The sequence below is a fragment of the Piliocolobus tephrosceles genome, chromosome 8 (assembly GCF_002776525.5).
Source record: "Piliocolobus tephrosceles isolate RC106 chromosome 8, ASM277652v3, whole genome shotgun sequence".
NCBI classification, from domain to species: domain Eukaryota; kingdom Metazoa; phylum Chordata; class Mammalia; order Primates; family Cercopithecidae; genus Piliocolobus; species Piliocolobus tephrosceles.
The window spans coordinates 7,707,326-7,734,829 of NC_045441.1; the positions used below are offsets into that span (position 1 = coordinate 7,707,326).

The window sequence follows — 27,504 nt, forward strand, 5'->3', positions numbered from 1 at the left end:
CCCTCCCCAACCTGCTGCAGCACGCCACCCCATACAGCTCCCCTCCCTGACCTGCTGCAGCCATGCTGGCCCCTACAGCTGCCCTCCCTGGTGTGCTGCAGCCACACTGGCCCCTATAGCTTCTTGGCTACTTCAGGCAGTTACCACCTCTGGGCCTTTATCTTTCCTGTTTCTTCCATTTGGAAATTTCCCTGGATTTTTACCTTATGGCCCCTTTTTGTCTTTAAGATGCCACCTCAAAGGAACCGTCCTGGTACCCTGTTTAAGAATAGCTCCCCCCTCTTATCTTTCTCATGTATCCTTTTTGCATCTCCCCCAGCACTTACTAACTTGTGTAGCTTATTTCTTGTGTGTTTCTCTGCTCTAAGTAAGCTTCCTGAGGGCAGGGGCTCTGGTCACTCTGGCATCTAGCCCAGGATCTGGCACATGGCAGGTGTCCATGTGTTTAGTGGGGGAAAAAACTCATAGCCTGAAAATTCTTACTGTGTTTCTGTAAAGTGGTCATCATATATAAAGATCGATTGACCTGTCCTATTTATTTTTGAGCAACAAAGCCCATTCGGTGCATGATCAAGCTGATAATATTCCTCCTCGGGTTAGCTGTATGTGCCAGCATCTGTTAGCAACTTTATGGCGTGCATAAAGTTAACCTTTTAGCTTGGAAGGTAAAGATGGAGGTATCAGTACAAAACTTGAGCCCTCTTCCGTCATGTATCTGGGAGAGAGTAATGTGGGGAAAACGGGCCATGTAACTGTGTCGTCCCAGTGGTGGTGTTCCTGGGGCAGATGGTGATGTCCCTGGTGGCCTGCTGCAGCAGGCATGGCCACGTGGGAATGAGCACTAGCGGAGGTCTCTGCCCGCAGGCCCCTCGCCTACAGCACCCTGGCTGACCTCGTGCACCATGTCCGCCAGCACCTGCCCCTCAGCGACCTCTCCCTCGCCGTCCAGCTCTTCGCCAAGAACATCGACGATGAGTCCCTGCCCAGCAGCATCCAGACCATGTCCTGCAAGCTCCTGCTGAACCTGGTGGACTGCATCCGTTCCAAGAGCGAGCAGGAGAGCGGCAATGGGAGAGACGTCCTGATGCGGATGCTAGAGGTACCAGCTCTTCTGAGAGTATCATCCATCCTGCAGTCTATCCTGTTTGTGGCTAAACCTTTTTTTTTTTTTTGAGACAGAGCCTTGCTGGAGTGCAGTGGCGTGATCTCAGCTCACTGCAACCTCTGCCTCCTGGGTTCAAGTGATTCTCATACCTCAGCCTCCCAAGTAGCTAGGATTATAGGCATGCGCCATCACGCCCAACTAACATTTTGTGTTTTGGTAGAGACACGGTTTTCCCATGTTGGCCAGGCCGGTCTTGAACTCCTGGCCTCAAGTGATCCTCCTGCCTCAGCCTCCCAAAGTGCTGGGATTACAGGCATGAGCCACCATGCCCGACTTGTGGCTAAACTTGAACCAGTGCTGTAGGGGCGGCTCGATTGCTAGGCTCGATCCCAGGAGTTAGACCACCTAGGTTCAGACCCAGGCTCCCCAGGTGCTTCCCTTCTGTGCATCAGTTTTTTCATCTTTTCACCTGAGGTGGCAATATCTGCCTCATAGGATCGCTGTGGAGTTAAATCAGGCAGCGCTTGAAAGCTCTTAGCACACTTCCTGGCAAGTAATTAGGAGAGTTATTTTCTGGGGGCGTAGTACCCAAGTGCTAGACTGGCTGTGGACATCTCTGGGGAGACACCCAGAGTATGAGGGATGTGATTCCTGAGCCCCAGGGGTGGTGGCGGTGCCCTGGTGGGATGAGGCCTGTAGTCCTGGGTGAAATCCAGGCCATGCCTGTCAGGCCAGTCACTCAGCCTTCCTGAGCCGTACTCTGCACATGCAAAACGGAGATGGTGTTGGGGGTAAACCAGCACTTTTCTTTTTCTTTACACCTGGCACAAAGGAGGTGTCCAGATGTTACCAGCCTTCCACCAGTTTTGTTGGGTTGGTACAAAAGTAACTGTGTTTCAGTTAATGTAATGGCAAAAGCCGCAATTCCTTTGGCGCCAGCCTCATAGAAAAGCAGCATGACTTCAGCAGCTCACATCAGTCCCATCTTGTTTCACTGTGGTCTGAGCGGTATTTGGCCTGTTGAAGAGAAATAATTCTGTCCTCCCCCTTGAATTTCTCTGCCCGTTAGGTTTTTGTTCTCAAATTCCACACCATTGCTCGGTACCAGCTCTCTGCCATTTTTAAGAAGTGCAAGCCTCAGTCAGAACTTGGAGCCGTGGAAGCAGCTCTGCCCGGGGTGCCCACTGCCCCTGCAGCTCCTGGCCCTGCTCCCTCCCCAGCCCCTGTCCCTGCCCCAGCTCCACCCCCGCCCCCACCTCCACCTGCCACCCCTGTGACCCCGGCCCCCGTGCCTCCCTTTGAGAAGCAAGGAGAAAAGGACAAAGAAGACAAGCAGACATTCCAAGTTACAGATTGTCGAAGTTTGGTCAAAACCTTGGTGTGTGGTGTCAAGACAATCACGTGGGGCATAACATCGTGCAAAGCGCCTGGTGGTAATTCTGCTCTTCAGTTATGTAGACAAACAATACTTTTCATAAAGTGAGTTTTATTCGAGTTAATATACTTTCTTTTTTCCAGAAGCTCAGTTCATTCCCAACAAGCAGTTACAACCCAAAGAGACACAGATTTACATCAAACTTGTGAAATATGCAATGCAAGCTTTAGATATTTATCAGGTAAGGAGTTGCCCTCCAGCCAGGCTTTCACATATGGAAAGTACCTCTTAGTATTAGAGGTGCTAGTGATGGGGTGGCAGTGAGAGCTGTTAGTATTTGGATGGTCCACAGTATTTGTATACCCAGATATGCTTTGTTCCACAACATAGCACTGGGTTTATGTGGGAATTCTTATTTATAAGAGTCTATGTGCATTTTGTGGGGCAGATGGTGTAAACGGAATGCAATAGAAATATAAGACTTAAGTTTACTAATTTTTTTCATGGTCTGAACACCTAGAGGTTTTTTTTTTTTTTTTTTAATTCTTTGCCAAAATTAAGGTGAGAAAGGAGAATTTAAAAGGTTTTGGAGGGGGACATTTGTTATCTAATTTAAGTGCTCTATTTTAAGTGTGCAGCTGATCTGGTTATGTAATGGAACATATTCAGAGAGGTTCAGTTTTAATGCGGTGGGTGGCTTTTTTCCCCGTATTAGGTCCAGATAGCAGGAAATGGACAGACATACATCCGCGTGGCCAACTGCCAGACTGTGAGAATGAAGGAGGAGAAGGAGGTGTTGGAGCACTTCGCTGGCGTGTTCACAATGATGAACCCCTTAACGTTCAAAGAAATCTTCCAAACTACGGTCCCTTATATGGTGGAGAGAATCTCAAAAAATTATGCTCTTCAGGTATAAAACTCCTTTTTTTAACATTGTTTGAACATTAACTTTACAATTCTTTATGTCTTCAATACTTTTTCATTTATTTCAAGGATTTTAAAAATAGTGTAGCCAAAGATGTGCTTATAGCATGAAATTTAAAGAAATATTAGGCCATAATGTCTTGAAACAATTTTTGAAAGATTCAAATGCTTTGGGTCAGTTCCTTTCATTAGTAGAAATAAATGTGTGGGCCGGTTGCGATGGCTTATGCCTGTAATCCCAGCACTTTAGGAGGCCGAGGATAGCTTGAGCCCAGGAGTTTGAGATCAGCCTGGGCAACAATGGTGAAACCTGTCTCTACAAAAAATACAAAAATTATCTGGGTGTGGTGGCGCACACCTGTAGTCTTAGTTACTCGGGAGGTTGCGGCAGGAGGATTGTTTGAGCCCAGGGGGTTGAGGCTGCAGTGAGCTGAGATCACATCACTGCACTCCAGCGTGGGTGACAGAGACCCCTTTCTCAAAGTCTCAAAAAAAAAAAATGTGTTAAATGTAGTCCTTGGTATTTGATGATGAGGATGAAATAACAGATTACATCATTGAAGTGAACTGCCCTGCTCTGTGCTCAGTAAACCCATTTCATTTTTTTCCTTTGTTAGATAATTAAATTTCTTGGAGTGTGTGATACAGGCTTGGTTTTATGTTTTTGGAAAGCTCACTACTTTGTCTTAAAGCTGCTTTGGGGAAGGGATTAATTTTTCACATGTGTTTCTTGTTTTGACAGATTGTTGCCAATTCCTTCTTGGCAAATCCTACTACCTCTGCTCTGTTTGCTACGATTCTGGTGGAATACCTCCTTGATCGCCTGCCAGAAATGGGCTCCAACGTGGAGCTCTCCAACCTGTACCTCAAGCTATTTAAGCTGGTCTTTGGCTCTGTCTCCCTCTTTGCGGCTGAAAATGAACAAATGCTGAAGGTAAAGTCCATTTAATCTAAGTAGTGCTTCTGTTCAGGGTTTTGTTATTGTTGTTAGAGACGGCCTCACTGTGTTGCACAGGCTGATCAGCCTTCTGAACTCAAGCAATCTACCTGCCTTAGTCTCCCCAGTTTTTGGGACTACAGGCACTCACCACTGTGAGTGTGCCTGGCTTGTTTTTTTTTTAATTCTTATTTTCACTTTTAAACAGAAATTGTAGTGACACTCTATATTTATAAAGTGCTCTTTGAAATAGTAAATATTTGCAACAAATAAGGGCCAAGTGTGAAAAACATTCTGTATATTTCTAAGCAGTAACTAATTTGTCTGGTAACTTAAAATGAAAAATCCAAAACTCTTATGGCAAGCAAGTGTGGTGTTATTAGTATTGACACCACTGATTTTCTTTTTTAAACCTAATTTCTTTTGGGGGTTACAGAAATAAAATAGGAACAGATGGTTCTTATTTTTAAACATTTCACTGATGCAAACGAACTTATTAGAAGGAAAAAATGTCTTCACCTACCTCTCAAATATGGTGTGACAGTTCCGATTATGTTACCAAGCAATGGTCTCACTCCCAGATGCACATTGAAGCCAATATGATGGTACCAGCTTTTCAGGAAAAAAAAAAAAAGCATCTTTATTGCAAGGTCGATTGACAAGGAGACAGGAGACCTCATTCTCTCAGAGCTGGGGTCTCAGGATGGGTTTTATAGGAAGTGTAACGGTGAGGGAGACGGAAAAATGCAGTGAGGCATGATTTGATTGAGCTCTGCAGTGAGGCAGTGCTGGGCCTTTTGCTCTTAAGTTCCTATTGCAACAAAACAGGACTCCCCTTGCTTCTTAATTTGGTTGTTGTTGCTTGGTCCAGGTAATTGGGTTCCATCTGTGGTTAACTTTGCCTTCCAGCCGGCCCCAGGGTCACTAATCCTATATGCCTGGTTCACCTGTGCATGCTTGCGACTTGCAGCCTTGGGGTCTGTTGCAACTGAAATCAACTCAGGCAAAGCGGAACCAGTTTGAACTGGTTCTGCAATTACAGTTACATCAGCAGTTGTCCACCTCACTCAGGTTTTGTTTTTGGTTTTTTGGTTTTTTTTGAGTCTGTCACCCAGGCTGGAGTACAGTGGAGCGATCTTGGCTCACTGCAACCTCTGCCTCCTGGGCCCAGCAATTCTCCTGCCTCAGCTTCCCCAGTAACTGGGATTCTAGGTGCATACCACCACATTTGGCTAATTTTTGTATTTTTAGTAGAGATGGGGGTTTCACCTGTTGGCTAGGCTGGTCTCAAACTCCTGACCTCAGATGATTTGCCCGCCTTGTCCTCTCAAAGTGCTGGGATTACAGGTGTGAGCCACTGCGCCTGGCCTTCACTCAGGTTTTGTGTTTTCTCTGTATTAACGGTCTTGGCAGTATGTAAATGACACTTTTCAGGACTATTTCTTTCTTTTTCCCCTTTAAATAAATTCTGATTAGTCTGTGCTTCTTTATTAAAAACGTCTTAGAGAAGATGTCTCATCACACATTTTTATAGATGAATAATCTTGTGTAATTGGATCTCCTCTGTTATTTGAGTCTAGCAAATGGGTAAAACCTATCCGTAGTTATATCACTAAAAGCAGCAGGTGGTACAATAAAAACCTTATAAAAATGCACTCCCTCTTGTGGCAAAATATCTTAATTTCTATAGAAAATTGAATATGTCAAAAGAGATGCTTTCTCAACGGAAAATTTGAAGTTATAAATAAGATCTGTTCATTTGGAGTATTTGCACAGATGGTGACACAGAGTTCCAGTAACCTGTGCTTTCACACGGCACTTTCCTTGTTTTCTTTTCACAGTTCTACAGTAATTATCAACAACCTAAACTTTTGTGTTAACATAGAAGGAGAGTACTGGTCAGGCGTGGTAGCTCACACCTATAATCTTATAATCCTAGCACTTTGGGAAGCTGAGGCAGGAGGATTGCTTGAGCCCAAGAGTTCAAGACCAGCCTGGGAAGCATAGTGAGACCCTATCTCTACAAAATTAGTTTAAAAAAAATTAGCTAGATGTGGTGGTGTGCACTTATAGTCCCAGCTACTCAAGAAGCCGAAGAGAGAGGATCATTTGAATGAGCTGGGAGGTTGAGGCTGCAGTGCACTTCAGCTTGGGTGACAGAGTGAGATCCTGTCTCCAAAAAAAAGGGGAAAATACTTATTTTTAAATTTAAAGATATAAAATATTTAATTATAACCTGTGTCCAAATAATTCATTATCCTCAAAAAAGTCATTTTTTGCCAGCATTAGATATGACTATGCAGAACAGCAACAAAAAAGCCCAGAATAAAACCTACTGGGACAAATCGAATGTTGGAATATGGCCGGTCGTGGTGGCTCATGCTGTAATCCCAGCTACTCAGGAGGCTGAGACAGGAGAATTGCTTGAACCTGGGAGACGGAGGTTGCAGTAAGCCGAGATTGTGCCACTGACTGTACTCCAGCCTGGGAGACAGAGTGAGACTCTGTCTCAAAAAAAAAAGAAGAAGAATGTTGGAATGTTTAAGAAAAGTATTCAAAAAACAATGTTCATAGAACCTTTTGTCCAGAATAATACATGTAGTTTTGTAAAATAAATCTGTTCTGCCATATACCATAATAAATTTGGAACCATATCAGTGACTGTACCAAGAATTTATAGTTACTTAAGTACACAGGCAAAAAATGTTCATGTTAAACTTAGCATGTGACATGTCAAAACCAGGATTTGATAAAATAAAAAGTTAATAGGGTTTAAAATTTTGATTAAAGCTAGTATGATGTAGTAGAGTAGCTTTTTAAAAGAAAGATTTATACAAAAATATTCTCCAATTAAGTCTTCCAAAACACTGTAATCTTCAATGTCTTCTGAGGTTTTTTTACACTTTGTATACATCTTATTTGATTGGTAGTACAATTTCAGTTCCTGTAGGTTACTTTTTTTTTTTTTTTTTTGAGACAAGAGTTTCACTCTTGTTGCCCAGGCTGGAGTGTGATGACGCCATCTCGGCTCACTGCAACCTCCTCCTCCTGGGATCAAGTGATTCTCTTGCCTCAGCCTCCCTAGTAGCTGGGATTACAGACGTGTGCCACCACACCTGACTAATTTTGTATTTTTAGTAGAGACAGGGTTTCACCATGTTGGCCAGGCTGATCTTGTACTCCTGACCTCGGGTAATCCGCCTGCCTTGGCCTCCCAGAGTGCTGGGATTACAGGCTGGAGCCGCCTTGCCTGGCCCCTGTAGGTTACTTTTGCATTTCATTTGTTACAGATACCAACATATACTTTAAGATAAATTATTTTGAGTCAAGTAAAGATTGGAATGTGCTTATTTGTTTTTTTTCCTTTGAAGAAAACACGTCAGAATTGCCTTCCATTGCTGTCGGATTGCAGTGACACTTTAAGAGTCTGGAGGGTATAGACCCTTCTCATTTAGATGCCACTAATCTGCATCTTCTCCATCCTGCAGCCTCACTTGCACAAGATTGTGAACAGCTCTATGGAGCTCGCACAGACTGCCAAGGAACCCTACAACTACTTCTTGCTGCTACGGGCGCTGTTTCGCTCTATTGGTGGAGGTAGCCACGATCTCTTGTATCAGGAGTTCTTGCCTCTCCTTCCAAACCTGCTGCAAGGTCAGAGCAGTGACTTTGGTTGCCTTTTAGTCTTGTGTGTCATTTAGTCATGTGTCTAGCCATCTGATTGCTGGGTTTCATCCTCTGTAACTGGTGAGAATCGTGGTTGGTGGGATGGGATGTGGCACATCCGCTGCCTCCCTGCCCCCCCGGTCCCCCACTGGGACTTTGAAGGGCGCTGCCTTCAGGGATGGGCCCTTCCCCTCCCTCCTCAGCACTGAGTGGGATTTAGGTTTTAGTTGTCCTGCCTAGGGCTTGGTTGCATTTTCGTAGTGTTTGGTAAGCAAGTCTAGAACGTGATTTCTAGTGGTTTAGCAAGATCAGAAATCCCTCGATTGAAAGAGAATCAGAACAAAAAAAGAAAAAGCAGGTGACGAAGCTGACTTACAGTTAGTTTATATTTTCATTTAGCTTCTTATTTGTATAGCTAGAATCCTGTAATTCCTGTATAATTAGGAATGCTCTCAAGGTACGTAGTTAACAGGGATCTGGGTTCATTGAATGCTTATGGGGTGTGTGCTGATTGGAAACACTGTCCCAGGAATTCATTACACTTCTTGGTAAGGTGAGCTCTTGGCAAGGGATTGACCCTTCTCGTGTATTTCCTTAACTTCCTTAGAGAAGTGACATAGGCTACCCAGGAGGCAGCAGGGACATCCTTTACTGTTGACTGAAATGGCGATGAATCTGCCATGAGAGGGGCCCATAACCTGGCGCCATGTCCGGATTTAACCCTGTCTTCAGTGGATCCCTGCCTGAGCGCCTGTTTGCATAGTCTGATTTCCTCCTGGGCTCCCAGCTGTCCGCAAGGGTGTTCCTCCCTCCCAGTCTCATTCAAGCTGACTCTGTGCTGGGAACTCAGCCCCTTGCCCTCCTCCATCCTCCTCATCCTTTGGGTTTGGGACCTGGTTCTGCTGCCCCGTGAGGCCATCCCTGATGTCTCCTCTTCTCCCTGAGTTCTCGTCCTTCATCCTGCCTGCCTGTGCTGCACAGGACGTGCCTTTTCTCGGGTCCACTGCCACATGCCTTTCTCTTTCTCAGTAGAGATGGGTTTTCACCATGTTGAAACCCCAGTGGCACTGTCCCAGGAACGGGGTCAGTAAAGCCTTAACTGTCCTCGTGAGTGGTGGGGAGGTGGACTTTATCAGAAAGAGGCTCCTCGCCATTTATAATACACAAAAATTAGTTTTAAAAACTGTTTAGAGAATAGACCTCAGCTGTGGTTTACTGGAAGTCTGATAGTACAACATAACGAAAAAATAATTTATGATATTAAAAGGATATAGTACTATGATTATAATTTAAACTATAATTTATAACGGTTACATACGGCCTGCTGTTGCCACTCAGAAGGGGTCATGAGTGCGATTATGGGACAGATGTTACAGGATGGATTCTAAAGGCACAGAGGTCTCCCTGCAGTCGTGCTGGTGTGCACGAGAGAAGGAGGGGCAGTTCTTTTGTGTGTTTCACCTGGGCCCGAGTCTGGGGAGCGTCTTCCCTCTCTGACGGCTGCACCTCATTTCCTAGGGCTGAACATGCTTCAGAGTGGCCTGCACAAGCAGCACATGAAGGACCTCTTTGTGGAGCTGTGTCTCACTGTCCCCGTGCGGCTGAGCTCGCTCTTACCGTACCTGCCCATGCTTATGGATCCCTTGGTGTCTGCACTCAATGGCTCTCAGACATTGGTCAGCCAAGGCCTCAGGACGCTGGAGCTGTGTGTGGACAACCTGCAGCCCGACTTCCTCTATGACCACATCCAGCCGGTGCGCGCAGAGCTCATGCAGGTAAGATTTTAGTGAGGGTGTTAGCTGGCTGCTTCCCCGGAAGCAGTGGGCTGTCATTATGCTGTCTGTACTCAAGAGTGGGCTCTCTGCAAGATGGACTGGTGCAGCTCTCTGCTTACTTCATCTTCGTGAGTCTTCTGGTGGATTGAAATATGTAAAGAAGGCTAGGCACGGTGTCTCCTGACTGTAATCCCAGCACTTTTGGGAAGCTGAGGATGGTGGATCGCTTGAACCCAGGAGTTAGAGACCGACCTGGGCAACATGGTGAAAACCCATCTCTACAAAAAATACAAAAATTAGCCAAGCATGGTGGCCCACACCTGTAATCCTAGCTACTTGGGGCTGAGGCAGGGGGATCACCTGAGCCCAGGGGGGTCGAGACTGCTGCGAGGCGTGATCACACTGCTGTACTCCAGCCTGGGTAACAAAGTTAGACCCTATCAAAAGAAAAAGAAAAAGGAATTGTGTAAAGAAATACTGTTGGTACTGAATGGACATTATTTTGCAGCATTGCCAGTTTTTCAGAGAGCTTTCACAAGGGTTATATTCTTTTTTTTTTTTGAGACAGAGTCTTGCTCTGTCTCCCAGGTTGGAGTGCGGTGGTGCGATCTCGGCTCACTACAACCATCGCCTCCCGGGTTCAAGCAGTTCTGCCTCAGCCTCCTGAGTAACTGGGACTACAGGCACGCACCACCACGCCCGGCTAATTTTTGTATTTTGAGTAGAGTTGGGGTTTCACCATATTGGCCAGGCTGGTTTGAAACTCCTGACCTCATGATCTGCCCGCCTCAGCCTCCCAAAGTGCTGGGATTACAGCCGTGAGCCCCCGTGCCTGGAGAGGGTTATATTCTTAATAAGTTGATGACTGATGAAGGCAGGTGTTATGGTTACTATATGGCCACTATTGCTTCCAGTGAGAACCTCTCTATCCAGAAAAGATCTTCAGTTGCATAGTAAAGGGATATTTACTCTAAAGGAGAAATACAGGTGTTTGCTCCACCCTACCCAGAGGGAAGAAGAAGCAGATAATAAAGGAGGCTGTTTTGAAGACACTTGTTTATTTGTTTATTAAAGTTCATATTGTTGGCCACGCACAGTGGCTCATGCCTGTTATTCCAGCACTTTGGGAGGCTGAGGCAGGCAGATCACTTGAGTCCTGGAGGTCGAGACCAGCCTGGCCAACATGGGGAAACCCCGTCTCTACTAAAAATACAAAAATTAGCCGGGCCTGGCGGCAAGCCCCTGTAATCCCAGCTATTTGGGAGGCTGAGCAGGAGAATCACTTGAACCGTCTCAAAAAAAAAAAAAAAAAAGAAAAAGAAGAAAAGTTGATATGTTAAAGTTAGTTTTTCCTACATATTTTGCTCTCGTTACTGATTTGTGATCTGGTTGGTAATTGTTGGAGGGTTAGGGTGTGTGTCTCAAAGCATCTGCTCCTGTAGTAGCAGGTATTTGGCCCCAGATGGGAGTGAGAGTATGAACTTTAGATGATGGAGGCTCAGTTATTCCTAGGAGTCTCTGGACAAATTAGATTGGAGACTGCGGCTAGGACTAAGTTTGAGGTTGGGAGATTTTCCCTCCTTGTCCTGAGATTTAGATCTTGAGCTTCATCTAGGCTAGAAGAAGATGGCATAGGGGCCGGGCGTGATGACTCATACCTGTAATCCCAGCAATTTGGGAGGCTGAGGCAGGAGCATTGCTTGAGCCCAGGAGTTCCAGATCAGCCTGGGCAACATGGTGAAATCTCATCTCTACTAAAAATACAAAAAATTAGCTGGGTATGGTGGTGCATGCCTATAGTCCCAGCCACTCACGAGTTTGAGGTGGGAGAATCAGTTGAACTCAGGAGGTTGAGGCTATAGTGAGTCATGATTGAACCACTGTACTCCAACCTGAGTGACAGAACAAGACCCTGTTAAAAAAAAAAAAAAAGATGGCATAGGGCGTGGGTCAGAGTCCCTGCTGGTCACTGGGGGATTGATGAGAGCCTGCCTTTAGAACAGTAGGGCTGGTTCTACAAGACACACCCTGCGCCTGACCCAGGGTGCATGAGCAGCTTGTGGGAGAGGAGGAGGGGGCGGTTCTTAGGTCTTCTCACCATCCATGAGGCAGATGGCCCAAGAGAGACACACACAGGGTCAAGGCCACAGGAACCACCACAGGCCTCCAGATGGACGGCACAGGGTCAGCCTCTCCCAGTCCTACCAACCAGCTAAGACCATGCGAGCACAGCGGGAGGGCATGCTTGTTCCCAGGGCCGCCCCCTCCTGAGGACACCCAAGGGTTGAGTGGGCCGGATGGAGGGTAGATAAGGCGAGAGGTCTTAGACCCCACCTTTGTGACAATTACTAAGAAACCTGTTTGAATCTACAGGAACGTAAGAGAAATTGGAATTTTGCTTGGTTTAGGGAAAAGTTCCAAGAATATATGTTGAGTATCGCTAGACATGAATATATGGCATTGTTAAACGGAAGGTGATTTAAGAAAATAGACTTATGACCGGGTGTGGTGGCTCACCCCGGTAATCCCAGCACTTCGGGAGGCTGAGGCAGGTGGATCACTTGAGGTCAGGAGTTCAAGACCAGCCTGGCCAACGAGGTGAAATCCTGTCTGCACTAAAAAAAATTAGCTGGGCGTGGTGGTGCATGCCTGTAATCTTCGCTACTCAGGAGGCTGAGGTGGGAGGATTGCTTGCTTGGACTTGGGAGGTAGTGGTTGCAATGAGCCGAGATTGCACCACTGCACTCCAGCCTGGTTGACAGAGCAAGACTCTATCTCCAAAAAAAAAAAAAAAAATAGGCTTACACAGTGACCTGTAGTAATTTTTAGGACCTCCGATAATTCACACAAAAAAATGGGAGGAAATTTACAGAGTTTTTTGCGACAGTTGAGTGTGGATGTTTCTTAAATGCAGAGTCCACATTAACTTCTTCTCCGTAGTCCTGTAATGCAGGTGCCTTCGTGATCGGTGTTTTTCCTTTGCCACCCTTTCCAATGTAAGATTTGAAGTGTACGAGACAATTTATGTCATGTTTGTAAGTTATGAAGCCTAATAAATAAACTTAATAACCCTGAGAAGTTGCCATCCCCCCCCCCCCCCGAACCCCCCCACTAAGTCCCATCCCCCCTCCTGCCCCCCCCCCCCCTTTTTTTTTTTTTTTTTTTTTTGAGATGGAGTTTTGTTCTTGGTGCCCAGGTTGGAGTGCAGTGGTGCAGTCTTGGCTCACCAAAACCTCCGCCTCCCGGGTTCAAGCGATTATCCTGCCTCAGCCTCCCCAGTATCTGGGATTACAGGCATGTTGCACCACACCCAGCTAATTTTGTATTTCAGTAGATGGGGTTTCTCCATGTTGGTCAGGCTGGTCTAGAGCTACTGACTTCAGGTGATCTGTCACCCTCAGCCTCCCAAAGTGCTGGGATTACAGGCCTGAGCAGCGTGTGCCTAAACAAGATACTGCTTAGTTTTCTTGCTTTGGAGCTCTGCAGCCCTTAAAATATGCTGCTATTTATATTCCAAGAGCATGGATGAACATTTATGTTTACACATGTACTCTCTTTATAAAGACATAAAACTTCCTTAGAAGAACATGCAAGACTAATAACATTGGTTTCCCCAAAGAAGGGAGAGCAGTGTGTTTGGATAACAGAGCTGGGAGGAAGGATTGTCACCAAGCAGTGTTTCGTCACTTTGAGAGTTTTTTTTGACATGGAGTCTCCCTCTGTTGCCCAGGCTGGAGTGCAATGGCGTGATCTTAATTCACTGCAACCTCCACCTCCTGGGTTCAAGTGATTGTCCTACCTCAGTCTCCCAAGTAGCTGGGATTACAACTGCCTGCCACCATGCCCGGCTAATTTTTGTGTATTTAGTGGAGACGGGGTTTTGCCCTGTTGGCCAGGCTGGTCTCGAACTCCTGACCTCAGGGGATCCACCCGCCTCAGCCTCCCAAAGTGCTGGGATTACAGGCATGAGCCACTACGCCTTGGCCTCCCTTTGAGTTTTGATCTGAACCTCGTGAAGGCATTACCTTAAGAGGACCTTAATGAAAGCATGCTGATTTTCAGGCTCTGTGGCGCACCTTACGCAACCCTGCTGACAGCATCTCCCACGTGGCCTACCGTGTGCTCGGAAAGTTTGGTGGCAGTAACAGGAAGATGCTGAAGGAGTCGCAGAAGTTGCACTACGTTGTGACTGAGGTTCAGGGCCCCAGCATCACTGTGGAGTTTTCCGACTGCAAAGCCTCCCTCCAGCTCCCCATGGAGAAGGTAAGCTTGGAACTCTGTGACAATGTTGTTTCGTTTTAAGCCTTATGAAGATACTGCTTCAGTCTATGTGAAATGTTAATTAGACCTGTGCCTTAGGCAATCTCTGAGTAGAACCAGATGTATCAGGTGATCAGCCTGGTTGGCACAGGGGCTTTCTTAATGCCAGGAGGCCAGTGGAGGAGTGTCACCTGAGAACTTGGGACCGTGGAGCAGCCCTCTCTCCTGGTGACTAGGAGGAGATGCCAGCCCATCCCGCCGTGAACTGCGTCCATTCTGATGCCTAGCAGGCTTACTGAGAACCTGAGTAGAGTCCATGCGTCTCTCTTCGCAGCCACATGCAGTGCCTCGCGTTCTCCCATTCTCTATCAAAGCGCAGCTCTCACTGTCTCATTCCTGGCTCTCATCCCACTGCTGACAGTTCCTGGGTCTCAGACCCTTTAGAGACCCTCGTTTTTACTGTGTAAAAAGCAGACAGTACCCCTGCACCCTGCTGGGGTGTCCCGCCTGCTGCCTTTGCCCTGTCCGTGTTGAATACCTGCCATCTCTCCTCCCTGCCCTGCTGACTTTTCTGCTCCCTGTTCTAGTTCTGTGTCAACGTCGTCCCATCATCACATTGGCATTTCCCCCGACTCTGTCCCCAGCCCTTCCCCACATGGTGTCAGCACTTGTTTCCACGTCTTTGCAGGACATCATCTAGCTGTTGTGTATTGGGTATTTTTTTAAGGATATTATTGTAGTCTTTGAGTGGATCTGCATGAGTTGGGCATTTCAGTAAGCTGGCTGCCTGCTGGGGTCCTGAGCCTCTTGCAGTTCTGATCTTCAGCCAGCATTGTGTGGCCTGGAACGCCCTCCCTTTGCTCTGGCTAACTCCGTCCTGCCCTGCTGCATAATCACGTAGCGCTGGGCGTGTTTACCTCTGTAGAAGACGTGTGCCCATGTAGTGGCTTCTGTGTCCATGAGTAAACATTGGGGAGGGAGATGCCAGTACAGATAAGCGTCACTCTGGAGTTGTTTTCTGTCATCATCTCAGTCTGCCTGTCCCCTGAACTTCTCAAGCCTGTGCCTCCTCCCCAGCCCTCCCCAACTCCCGCCTTATGAAGCACTGTTCCCTCTCCAGCCTCAGGGTAGGTGCAGTCTCAGCTTCTAACCCAAACCTTTATCCGCATGCTTTCCAATTGAATGCTACTCTCCTCCTAAGAAAACTGGATGGCTAAAATTCTGTCTTTTGAAAATGGTAACATCCTTGTGCCTGCAGTACTTTCCCACATCTTAGGTAATTTCCTTAAAATAAAATTCTCTTTGTTTAGCTGTGTCCTTGTTAAGCTTAGTATTAGTAGTGAAAACTAAAGCGTCTGACTTTTATTTGACTCTGTATAGACTAAGAGCTCCTCCCACCCCCCAAAAAAATCCCTTTAGAAGTAGTTTTGCCCCAAAGCAGGTGAAGTCTGGAAGAAATTAGGTTTTGCAGAAAGGTGTGAGATAGGATTGTAAGGGTCCGGACCCCCTTACAGAGGCTCACCGTGGTGCCCATCAGGGCTTTCTTTCTGAGCAGGACGGCATCCTGCTGGCACTGGCCGCAGCACACCCTGCATAGCGAAGGAGCCCATGCAGTAAAGGGAAAGGTGAGCATGGCTGAGCCAAGCGCCAGTGAGTTTCCATTAAACCATTGTGCTTTTGGTGCACTTGGCAGTCCTTGATTGTTTTTTGGAAGGTAATTGGCTCATAGATTATATTGATTCTTAAAAATAAATTTTAGAAAGTATCACCATTTATGACTGTTACTGACCAGATCACAGACAGTTTCTCAGTACCCCCGAAGAGCACGGACACTCAAGCTGGAGTTCATCCGGGAAGGAGCCGTTGTCACGCTTGTGTGCACTGTGTGTCTCCAAGGCTGGCAGGGGCTGGAGGGGGAGGGCCTCTGTCCCTGTCGTCACCCTCTCCTGGTTCCTCACACAGGGCCTGGGTAAATTTTTAACAAAGATTAGTTATTTGATTTATACGTACATAATTATTGTTAAAGTGAATGTCCTGCCTGTTAAAGGCTTCAGATTACTTTTGTGTGTGGTTGTGTCTTCCCCACTATCTCAGTCAACCCCATGGGAATGAATAGAATAAAAATGTAAAACTGTGTGCATGTAGCTATGTAGGCTTTCTGCAAAAAATGATGTCAACCTTTTTCTTTCTTAAAGAGTGAGTTTAGTAAAAGCTTAGGAAGCCATCTTTCAGTTTTGAACCTAGACACAGGAAAGTCTGCTTTGCAGAAAGTTCATTATTATTCTTATTAGGACTTTGATGAGTGTGTGTAGGTGAGGCAGAAGCTGGTTTAACCCAGCAAGTCTACCGCAAGAGGCTCTCCGAGCTCACTTAGTTCCTGTAATCTGCCATTGGCTGGCTATTTGAACATGAAATTGTTACACTCCATCTTGGCATTTTAATTTGAACTGTGCAATTCCTTATTTCATAATACTTCCACCACCTCTTTTGGAAGCTTCATCAGGTGAATACCTATTAGGTTGTATTGGCCCACTGTGCTCTCTTCAAAAGAAAATATGCATGAGACTGGTGCCATGGCTTAGTTGGTTAAGGCGCCTGTCTAGAAACGTGCATTAAGATTCTTCTGGGTGTTGCAGATGCTTTCAGTGAAAGCTTTTCACAATCATGTAATTTCAGCACAAACTGTAGTTTCTTTGTGTCTTGGTCATAGGCCATTGAAACCGCTCTGGACTGCCTGAAAAGCGCCAACACTGAGCCCTACTACCGGAGGCAGGCGTGGGAAGTGATCAAATGCTTCCTGGTGGCCATGATGAGCCTGGAGGACAACAAGCACGCACTCTACCAGCTCCTGGCACACCCCAAGTATGTCGGCCGCTTCCTTCTCTGTGGTTGAGTGGATCCTGCTTTAGGAATTGGCACTGTAGAAGGCCTCCCAGGTTTCCTGGTGCTAGGAGCAGGCTCCTCTAAGTCCGGCAGATGCCATATTGTCTACCTACTCCTTCTTCTTGGGGCCTTAGAGAAAATGGAAAGGAGAACTGGGTGCTTGAGAATTAGAAGGGATCACAGTGGTCGCCTGCCTTTATTGTGTCTTGCCACCTCCTCCATTAGTTTGTCAGCATGAAGAAATCAAGGGTCAGGTCCCTTCTCCCTCCCTTTGTCTCACCATTCTGTCCACAGCAGCTGGCGCCTGAAATGCATGCAGTGGACCCTCTGCATTTTCAGTCCACAGTGATATTTCTCATGTGATGTTTGTATCTTGCTCTTACCTCTTGAGACTGTGCATGATCTTAATGTAATGGTCTTTTGAGGTAACATACGTATACCATTTTTCTGCATTGTAAGTTTCAGGGGATGGATTTTTCCTATTTATTTTCACATTCCTCACAGCATCAGAAATGATGCTGAGTATATAGTAGGTGCTCAGTTGTTTAAAGGACATTGAAGAGAGAGGAGTCAAAGTAACCAAATGCACCAGGAAGTAAAGCAACATGAGTAAGAGTCAGCAGAATCAATGGAAGGCAGAAATAGACCCACACAGGCTTCAGGTGTTATAGGATGATCAGAACTAGGTTGTAACTTTGCTTAGAATGTTTAAATTAGTGAAAGACAAACTTGAAAATACCTCCAAGAAATAGAAACCTATAAAAATTGCCCAAAAAATTAAAAAGAGAGAGAACCTTTAAGAAATTGTCAAATTCTCATCCAGAACGCATGCAGAGAGAGAGAAGATGGAAAATTCAAGAGAGAGTAAGAGACATAAAGAGTAGAGGGAAGTAGCATCATTTACTTGAAACCCCTCAAAAAAAGCAGAGGGACATGATGACTGCGAATTTCCCAGAACTGATGAAAAAATTAGTGTGCAGATTCAAGATGTTCAGTGAATCCAAAGCAGGATAAATAAAAAGAAATCCATACAGACAGACTATAGTGAAACAACTACAAATCAGAAACAAAGGGAAAATCTTAAAAGATGGCAGAACAAAAAGGTGACATTCAAATGAATGATCACTTGGAAGCTATGAAAGCCACTGAACTGTGGAATAAACCTTTAGTCTGAAAAAAGAATTGCCAGTGTAAAGTCATATATCTGGTGCAATATGACCCATGAATAGGGATGAAATAAAGATGTTTTCAGATAAAAACAGAAATCTGCCACCAGCACATCTTCAGCGAAGAACATTCTAAAGGATGAACCTCACTCAGACAAAAAGTTCCTCCGTGGAAGATTGGGGATGGGGGAGGGAAAAAGAGCGAAGAAAATGATAATTCGTGACCAAATGTAAACAGGATGCAGCTAAAGTGATACTCAGAGGGAAACTTACAGCCTGAAAAGAAATGCTGTAACCCCAGCACTTTGGGGGGCCGAGTGTGGGTCACCTGAGGTCAGGAGTTCAAGACCATCAAGACCAGCCTGGCCAACACAGTGGAATTCCATCTCTACTAAAAATACCAACAAGATTAGCTGAGTGTGGTGGTGGGCACATGAGGTCCCAGCTAATTGGGAGGCTGAGGCAGGAGAATCACATGAACCCCAGGAGGCAGAGGTTGTGGTGAGCCAAGATTGTGCCACTGTATTCCAGCCTGGTTGACAGAGCAAGACTCCATCTAGCTATTGCTGAAATTAAAGCAGAGAAATTACTTTACCCAGGCCTGTCTGAATGAGAGGGAAGTGAGCAGATTAAAAATTTAAAAAGAAGTCCTGGTGGAGTCATCAGCTCAGGAGTTGGGTGTCATGATGCCAGATCTGATTTTGCCTTTCAGCTTTACAGAAAAGACCATCCCCAATGTCATCATCTCACATCGCTACAAAGCCCAGGACACTCCAGCCCGGAAGACGTTTGAGCAGGCCCTGACAGGCGCCTTCATGTCCGCCGTCATTAAGGACCTGCGGCCCAGCGCCCTGCCCTTCGTCGCCAGCTTGATCCGCCACTATACGATGGTGGCAGTCGCCCAGCAGTGCGGTGAGCACGGGGGCATGGTGGGGCACGGGATTGGTTCTTTGACTTCTTTGGATGCTTTAAAAACTTGATCAGGACATTTTGTTGTTCTAGAGAAAGCTAAGTTTGGCTGATTGATTTTTGGCTTTTATTTTCTAATTTTCTATTTACTACGTTGATAATTGGTATTTCAGTGGTGGGCGCTATGTCAACCTGAAAGTTATTACCTACCAAGTTTTGTTTGTAAAATAGACCCAATTTAGTAATACTTCTGTGTCCAGGTGCTTTTGGACAAGCTGCCTGTGAAACAGACCGTTTGTAGTCACACTGACTGCTCGCCTTCCTCTGCCTATGTTTTCCAAGGCCAGTCTTGCCCTCCAGAAACTTCTCCATCACCTGCTCCCTGCTCTCCAGCCCATGCCTCGCAGTCTCCCCTGCGATGCCCATTTCTGCTCCCAGGATCCTTATTCTGCTGTTCTTCCTGCCTGGAACGGCTGCTCACCTCCGCTTCAGTGGCTCTCATGCTCTTGGTGGTGAAGGACCACTTGTATTTGTTCATTTTTATTTCCAATCCATTGTAGATGATGTCTTTGTAAAAGACATTAAAAATGGCTGGGCGCAGTGGCTCACACCTATAATCCCAGCACTTTGGGAGGCTGAGGCAGGCAGGTCCCCTGAGGTCGGGAGTTCAAAACCAGCCTAACCAACATGGAGAAACCCCATCTCTACTAAAAATACAAAATTAGCCAGGCATGGTGGCGCATGCCTGTAATCCCAGCTACTCAGGAGGCTGAAGCAGGAGAATCGCTTGAACCTGGGAGGTGGAGGTTGCAGTGAGCAGAGATGGTGCCATTGCACTCCAGCCTGGGCGACAAGAGCAAAACTCTGTCTCAAAAAAAGAAAAAAAAAGAAAATAAAAATGTAATGACGCTGCCAGTTGCTACATAAGTTTCTGAAAACTTACTGTCAATTTTGGCATCTCCTCCCAGACCAGTCACAGTTTGTCTGCAGACCCCACTGGAGTAGCACTGCCCAGTTTGTGTCCTCAAAGCTCCTCACCCTTAAGATCAACCAGCAGAGCACATAGAATTTTCCATTTTAACTTTTCTTGGCCTGACCGGTCAATACTGTACAATTTAGCGCTTTGTTTCTCAGTGTTTCTTCTATGTTAACATTGTCTTTCTGGCAAAACTAAGCTTCTCAGTAACTTCCACCTTGGACCTGGGTACCTCTGAGGCATTACCTCATAATGCTGTGACCGACTGTTCTCTGCCATAGCTGGATGCCATTGCTTTTGTTGTTGTATGTTAGGAATATCTGGAACATAACCCATGGTCATTCCCATGCTCTGCCCCTTGGCCTATTTAACAGTTTTTTTTTTAAAAAAAGGTTACCTCATTGTGGTTTTCTTTATTTTTTAATTTTTGTTTTGTTTTGCTTTTTAGATACAGAGTCTCGCTTTGTTGCCCAGGCTGGAGTGCAGTGGTGTGGTCATGTCTCACTGTAGCCTCTCTACCTGCTGAGCTCAAGTGATCCTCCCACCTCAGCCTCTTGAGTAGCTGGGACTACAGGCGTGTAACACCACGCCCAGCTAATTTTTAAAAAAATTTTAATGGAGATGCAGCTCATTATGTTGCTCAGGCTGGTCTTGAACTCCTAGCCTGAAGTGATTCTTCTGCCTTGGCTTCCGAAAGTACTGGGCTTGTTTAATTGTAAACGATTATAAAAGTGGCATGAGCCACTGTGCCCGACCCCTGTGGTTCTCATTTTGAACTAATATATTTTTCAGTTATGATTGAGAAATATCTGCAAATAACAGCGTATCATAGAAAACATTCAGAAAAACATATAGGCTAAAGGCATATCAGACCACTTAATTTACATATGATTGCAGTTTAACAGAAGTTGACTTAAAATATCAGGGCTGGCTTTATGGAGTTTTTTTGTTTGTTTGTTATCTTGAGATGGAGTCTCGCTGTGTTGGCCAGGCTGGGGTGCAGTGGTGTGATCTGCAACCGCCACCTCCTGAGTTCAAGTGATTCTCCTGCCTCAGCCTCCTGAGTAGCTGGGATTACAGGCGCCCACCACCATGCCCGGCTAATTTTTGTATTTTTAGTAGAGATGGGATTTCACCATGTTGGACCAGGCTGGTCTCAAACTCCTGAGCTCAAATGATCCTCCCGCCTCGGCCTCCCAGAATGCTGGGATTACAGGCATGAGCCACCGTGCCCTGCTTTTTATGGAGTTTCTAACTTCAAGGAAAACATCAGGGAGTTCTGCAGTTTGAGGGACAAGACTGTTCTCGTAAATGAACTCTCACGTGCCTCCCCTCTCTCTCCTTTTAGGCCCTTTCTTGCTGCCTTGCTACCAGGTGGGCAGCCAGCCCAGCACAGCCATGTTTCACAGTGAAGAAAATGGCTCGAAAGGCATGGATCCTTTGGTTCTCATTGACGCAATAGCTATTTGTATGGCATACGAAGAAAAGGAGCTTTGCAAAATCGGGGAGGTGGCCCTGGCTGTGATATTTGATGTTGCAAGTATCATCCTGGGCTCCAAGGAGAGGGTAAGGAAGGGTTGAGGAGTGTCTTCTGATTTGGAGGGTGTCTGTACCTGAGGGTGCTCCTTCTAGAAACTGATAGTTTAAGAACTGTGGCTGGGCGCGGTGGCTCACGCCTGTAATCCCAGCACTTTGGGAGGCCAAGGCAGGCGGATCACCTGAGGTTGGGAGTTCGAGACCCGCCTGACCAACATGGAGAAACCCCGTCTCTACTAAAAATAAAAAAATTAGCCAGGTGTGGTGGCGCATGCCTATAATCCCAGCTACTTGGGAGGCTGAGGCAGGGGAATCACTTGAATCTGGGAGGCAGAGGTTGCGGTGAGCCGAGATCACACCATTGTACTCCAGCCTGGGCAACAAGAGTGATTCTGTCTCAAAAAAAAAGAAAAAAAAAAAAAGAATTGCAGTAATGTGTTGTGGTTTGTTCATTTTCCTCTCCAGGCCTGCCAGCTGCCCCTGTTTTCTTACATTGTGGAGCGCCTGTGCGCGTGTTGTTATGAACAGGCGTGGTATGCAAAGCTGGGGGGTGTGGTGTCTATTAAGTTTCTCATGGAGCGGCTGCCTCTCACTTGGGTTCTCCAGAATCAGCAGACATTCCTGAAAGCACTTCTCTTTGTCATGATGGACTTAACTGGAGAGGTAGGTGACGGGCAGCCCCAATCCTAACCATGCTGTTTTTGAAATGGTGGTTTCCTGAAGAATAGTATAACATCTTTCTGCAAATAGGCTCTCCAAGCAGTGTGGTGATTTTGATACTCTGATTTCATTTCAGCATTTTTGCTAAAAGGACAGCTCAGAGCTCCCATAGGTCTTCTATGGGTATCCAACTACCTGTTTGCTTTGATAAAGAACAGTTACAGGCCAAGTATTTACTCAGTGTGTCTGAAAAGGGTAATTCCGCTTCTCATGTGCTGTTTCCAGAGGAGCCGTATTCTTAAATGTGTATGCAGATGTGACTCACAGCAGTAGAACATGATGGGCATTGCCAGCTTATCTGGTGAATGCAGAGGTCACATTTGGATCCACGTTTTCCAAGTAGGTGACTTCGGGACTAAAGCACCAAGTGGGTGCTGTGAAGTCACTTCATTAAAGCAGCTGGCGAGAGGGGCATGGACCCCCAGTGAAAGTCTTTATGGCAGATGGGTGTGCAGGAGACAGCGCAGTGGGTGGCATCGCCCTGCTTTCATTCTAAGTCGTCCCTGACTTGCAGGTTTCCAATGGGGCAGTTGCCATGGCAAAGACCACCCTGGAGCAGCTTCTGATGCGGTGCGCAACGCCTTTAAAAGACGAGGAGAGAGCTGAAGAGATTGTGGCCGCCCAGGAAAAGTCTTTCCACCATGTGACACACGACTTGGTTCGAGAAGTCACCTCTCCAAACTCCACTGTGAGGAAGCAGGCCATGCATTCGCTGCAGGTGTTGGCCCAGGTCACTGGGAAGAGTGTGACGGTGATCATGGAACCCCACAAAGAGGTGAGATTTCTGTCACCAGAACTAACGTAATTTCAACAGAATGTTGAGACTTTTTTTTTTTTTTAATTTGAGTTGAGATGAAATTCCGTTTATAATTTTGCGTCCGTGTTGCAAAGTACAGTCATCCCTTGGTATCTGTGGGGGCCTTGGTTCCAGGACCCTGCGTGGGTACCAAGGTCTGGGATGCTCAAGTCTCTGATGTAAAATGGTGTGATATTTGTATGTAACTTATGCACATCTTCTGTGTACTTTATTGATTTATTTTTTCTTTTTTAATGCTTTTTAAATTTTCATTTATTTACTTTTTTGAGACAGTATCACTCTGTTGCCCAGGCTGGAGTGCGATTCTAGCTCACTGCAGCCTCGAACTCCTGGGCTCAAGTGATCCTCCTGCCTTAGCCTCCTAAGTAGCTGGGACTACAGACACACACCACCACGCCTGGCTAGTTTATTTTTTATTATTTTTCACTTTTTTTTTTTTTTTTTTTTTGAGACAGAGTCTCGCTGTCGCCCAGGCTGGAGTGCAGTGGCACAATCTCGGCTCACTACAAGCTCCGCCACCCAAGTTCATGCCATTTTTCTGCCTCAGCCTCCCAAGTAGCTGGGACTACAGGCGCCTGCCACCATACCCAGCTGATTTTTTGTATTTTTAGTAGAGACGGGGTTTCACCATGTTAGCCAGGATGGTCTCGATCTCCTCACCTCCTGATCCGCCTGCCTCGGCCTCCCAAAGTGCTGGGATTACAGGTGTGAGCCACCGCGCCCAGCCTATTTTTTAACTTTTTAAATTACTACTTTTTTTTAAGGAAATTGCCCAGCCCAAAATGTCTTTTTTTTCTTTTGAATTTAAAAATGTTTTTCCAGCTATTTTTTGTAAAGATGGGCTCTCACTGTGTTGCCCAGGCTGGCCTTGAACTCCTGGGGTCGAGCAGTCAGCCTACCAAAGTGCTGGGATTACAGGTGTGAGCCACTGTACCTATCCTTAAATATTATGGATACATAAAAATTTGTATAATCCCCCATATACTTTAAATTAGTTCTGGATTACTTATAATACCTAATACAATGTAAATGCTATGTAAATAGTTATGCTTTATTAGTTTATTTGTTTTTCGTTGTCATGTTATTTTTTATTTATTTTTCCCTCAAGTATGTTTTCTCCTCGCTTGGAAGCATCATGTGAGGATGCAGAACCACAGACATAGAGGGCTAGCTCTACCCTTGTGCCTGCTCTTTATGACTTGAGATTTGCAAAAAACAGTGTACTTCTAGTTATGGCTGTATCAGTGATCGTTAGAGTCAAGAGAGTAGAAGGCCGCGTTCCTGAGGCTATGGCACAGTCTGGTAGTTTTATTCTTGTTTTGTTGTGGTTTTGTTTTTTGTTTTGGTTTTTTTTTTTTTTTAATTTTTATTTTTAAGGAGAGAGAGATTACCCTGTAGCTTTAGGAACTAACATATCTTATATGCCTCTCCACGACCCGGGTTTTGCACATGAAATGTATCTCCCCTTCCCTAGTGAGGAGATATCTGTAATAACTTTGGATCTCACACACGGTTTTCAAATTTTTAAAAAGTGATTGTGTCCCAAGGGGCAGCTGGTGAGTGGTGCCTCCTCCTTGGCTTCCCCAGGTCCTGCAGGATATGGTCCCCCCTAAGAAGCACCTACTCCGACACCAGCCTGCCAATGCGCAAATTGGCCTGATGGAAGGGAACACGTTCTGTACCACGCTGCAGCCCAGGCTCTTCACAATGGACCTTAACGTGGTGGAGCATAAGGTGTTCTACACAGAGGTAGGGGGGTGGTGGTGCGGAGTGGTGTGGATGGTGATGACGTGTGTCTGCTAGCCTGTCTTTGTACGTGAAGACTGGTCAGGCAGCATTCAGAGAAGGCTCGGGCAGGGACCTGCAGGTAACCCGCTGACACCTGGCACAGCAACCTGAGCAGGTATGTTGCGTCTGGGCTCGGGCGGAAGGGAGGTATGGCCAGCAGAGATGCTGATGTCTTCTGAGTTCTCAGAACTCTGTTAGCCCCAACAGGAACCCTTGTTTGAATTTAGGGCCTCAAGGTTGTACTTTAAAGATGAAGCTGCACCCAGTTGCTTTAATCACTCTTAGATCAACTGGCCCAGTGCAAGTGCCTTATTGCATTCATTAATCACTGAAACGTGCCATGCGCTGTTGAGAACATCGCACGAGTGTCCTAAGTTCTGACAGCACCCGCTGAAGTGTAGGGGTTGAGCTGTTTGTTCTCATTTTGAAGGTGTGGAAACTGAGGCTTAGAGTTTGCTGATTATCCAAAGCCGCGGGGCAGTCCTGAATTTAGACAGGACTGTTATTTAGAGCATGGTTCCTAATCACTGCACTGTCCAGCTGGGTTCTCATTTTTTTGGTGGACTTGATTTGCCCCTTGACCCAAGCACGGACCCTGGCAGACGGCATCTTATGCATCTTATGAGTATTTGTCACTGTAAACGTTCCAGTGTGGGGTGATGTTAGACTGACAAACAGGAATGAAACTGTGGATGTTGCCAAATTATAAGCAACGTCTTTAGAATACAGTAATGGTCTGGTGATTGGATAAAATTTAAAATTTTTTGGGACATGAATCATACATGCAGAGGCATTGTCAGAGTATACCGTGGCAAAAATCAGAAGAAAGCAAATTCTTCCAGGTCCACACTGTCTGAATTTCTGGATATGAAAATTTACTTCTTGACGTTTTAAGGTCCTGTTTTTGCTTGGACATATGGTTATAGGATCATATGGTCTGGCTCTGATCTTTACACCTTATTTGGGCTTGACAGAAGGTCAAGACCTTTAGGAAATGCATAACTTCCCTTGACTGATCTAGAGACAGATGTATTTTAGCCTGCATGGAAAACTCCTCACTGCACTTAAGACCAGAGCCTGGCAGTATTGAGGGCATGAAACTGGTTTTCCAGATGTCTGTCAGTGCCTGGCTGCATCAGAACACGTGCGGATCTTTTGAAAAGCATGGACTCGAGTCCTTTCCCTGGAGATTCAGGTTCAGTAGATTTGGGTGAGACCTGGGAATCCACTGTCTGAAAGCTTCCCAGGTGATACTGTGTGGCTGTGTTGGGGTTTTGTTTTGTAGTTGACTTCTCTGTCCGTTACCTGCACACATATATACACGCATTCTCTCCATACCTGCACACATATATACACACATGCCCTTATATGTGAGGAGAGTATTTTTGGAGGTCATATAAGGCCCTAGCAACAGTGGTTTCCTCTGGGCAGTGGAATGGGGTGGGTGACTTAAAGTGCTTTTCACTGTGTATCCTTTTCTGCTGTTTTAAATCTTTTACCAGGTTGGAATCTTTTAAGGAGGAAAAAATGGTCAAAGCCTATACTAGTTTTCCAGGATGTGAATGAAGAGAAGGGGGAAATAGTGATAGAACACCATGTCTGTTACTTAGATAATAGATACAGAAGTATCTAGTTGTGTGGTAAAATGTCTGGAAGGATAGTCACTGGAATTCCCAGTGCTGTTCAGCTTCTTACTTTACGCATTTCTGTACTTGAAAAGAAAAAAAAGTGCGTTCACTCAAATATTTGAATTATAGCCCATCTGTTTCTTGAACACTTGCCCGTGGCCCCGGGGAGGCTAATCTGAACCAGGAGGAGACAGCCCCGCCATCATGGGTTTTGCAGTTAGATAAAGTGACCCCCTGTTTTGAGGGGAAAAAAACATGATGGTATCAGAGTGGGTGAGAAAAAGATATCGTGGTATCAGAGTGGGTGAGAAAGTGCCTAAGAATTCTTTTCACTAATGAAGTAAACTGAGTTTTGCCTTAAAGAGTCTTGGTCATACTTTGATAATTAAAATCTTGAGGATTTGAGCTTAGTTTGTCAGTTGTTAATTGTGTGGCTGTGCGTGTGGAAAATTGCTGTGCTCTGTTATTTGCAAGGTTATTATGTCTTCACAGGAAGAGTGGGCTAAATGAAATTGTTTTATCTTTTGCAGCTGTTGAATTTGTGTGAGGCTGAAGATTCAGCTTTAACAAAGCTGCCCTGTTATAAAAGCCTTCCGTCGCTCGTACCTTTGCGAATTGCGGCATTAAGTAAGTTAATGAAAATCTACAGGGTATAAAAGTGAAAGGAGACTGACCACAGAGGAGGTCTATAGAAAACAAAAGTGGCCTGTTGTTGTTAATTTTTATGACTTTTTGTAGTCTTTTTAAGATGGGATCAAAAAATTATTTTTGTATGTTTATCAAATTGTATAATGTGTATAATGAGGTGCCATAAAATTATATGTGTTGTTAGGATTGAAGTAATTTTGTGCTTTATAGTAAAGTCTGTTGTTGTTTTATGAATCAGACGTTCTGGTTTAAAAGGATTGTCGTATCAGGCATATGGTGCCATTTCGATCAGAATCAGAGTGTATATATAGTAAGGGACACGACAGCCTTAAAAGCTTTTTAATGACTCAAGCATTTGTTCATCCTGCAGTCTCTAGGTTTTCATTGGGAA

At 45.6% G+C, this 27,504-nt stretch overlaps 1 protein-coding gene across 13 annotated transcripts in view; it reads left to right on the forward strand.

The window, feature by feature from the left end:
- The window catches only part of TRRAP (transformation/transcription domain associated protein), a 134,880-nt gene that overhangs the window by 29,360 nt on the left and 78,016 nt on the right, over nt 1–27,504 (forward strand). For 9 of the 13 annotated variants that reach the window (XM_023192015.1, XM_023192017.1, XM_023192008.1 and 6 more), the window contains 15 exons: nt 865–1,099; nt 2,175–2,538; nt 2,624–2,721; nt 3,196–3,390; nt 4,147–4,338; nt 7,830–7,995; nt 9,526–9,782; nt 13,845–14,045; nt 16,753–16,904; nt 18,804–19,003; nt 21,325–21,542; nt 21,978–22,175; nt 22,747–23,007; nt 24,637–24,798; nt 26,996–27,092. In XM_023192015.1, the coding sequence (XP_023047783.1) occupies nt 865–1,099; nt 2,175–2,538; nt 2,624–2,721; nt 3,196–3,390; nt 4,147–4,338; nt 7,830–7,995; nt 9,526–9,782; nt 13,845–14,045; nt 16,753–16,904; nt 18,804–19,003; nt 21,325–21,542; nt 21,978–22,175; nt 22,747–23,007; nt 24,637–24,798; nt 26,996–27,092 (2,996 nt within the window). The remainder of the gene's footprint in view (nt 1–864; nt 1,100–2,174; nt 2,539–2,623; nt 2,722–3,195; nt 3,391–4,146; nt 4,339–7,829; nt 7,996–9,525; nt 9,783–13,844; nt 14,046–16,752; nt 16,905–18,803; nt 19,004–21,324; nt 21,543–21,977; nt 22,176–22,746; nt 23,008–24,636; nt 24,799–26,995; nt 27,093–27,504) is intronic. The other 4 variants (XM_023192010.1, XM_023192020.1, XM_023192016.1 and 1 more) reach the window with 2 other exon arrangements.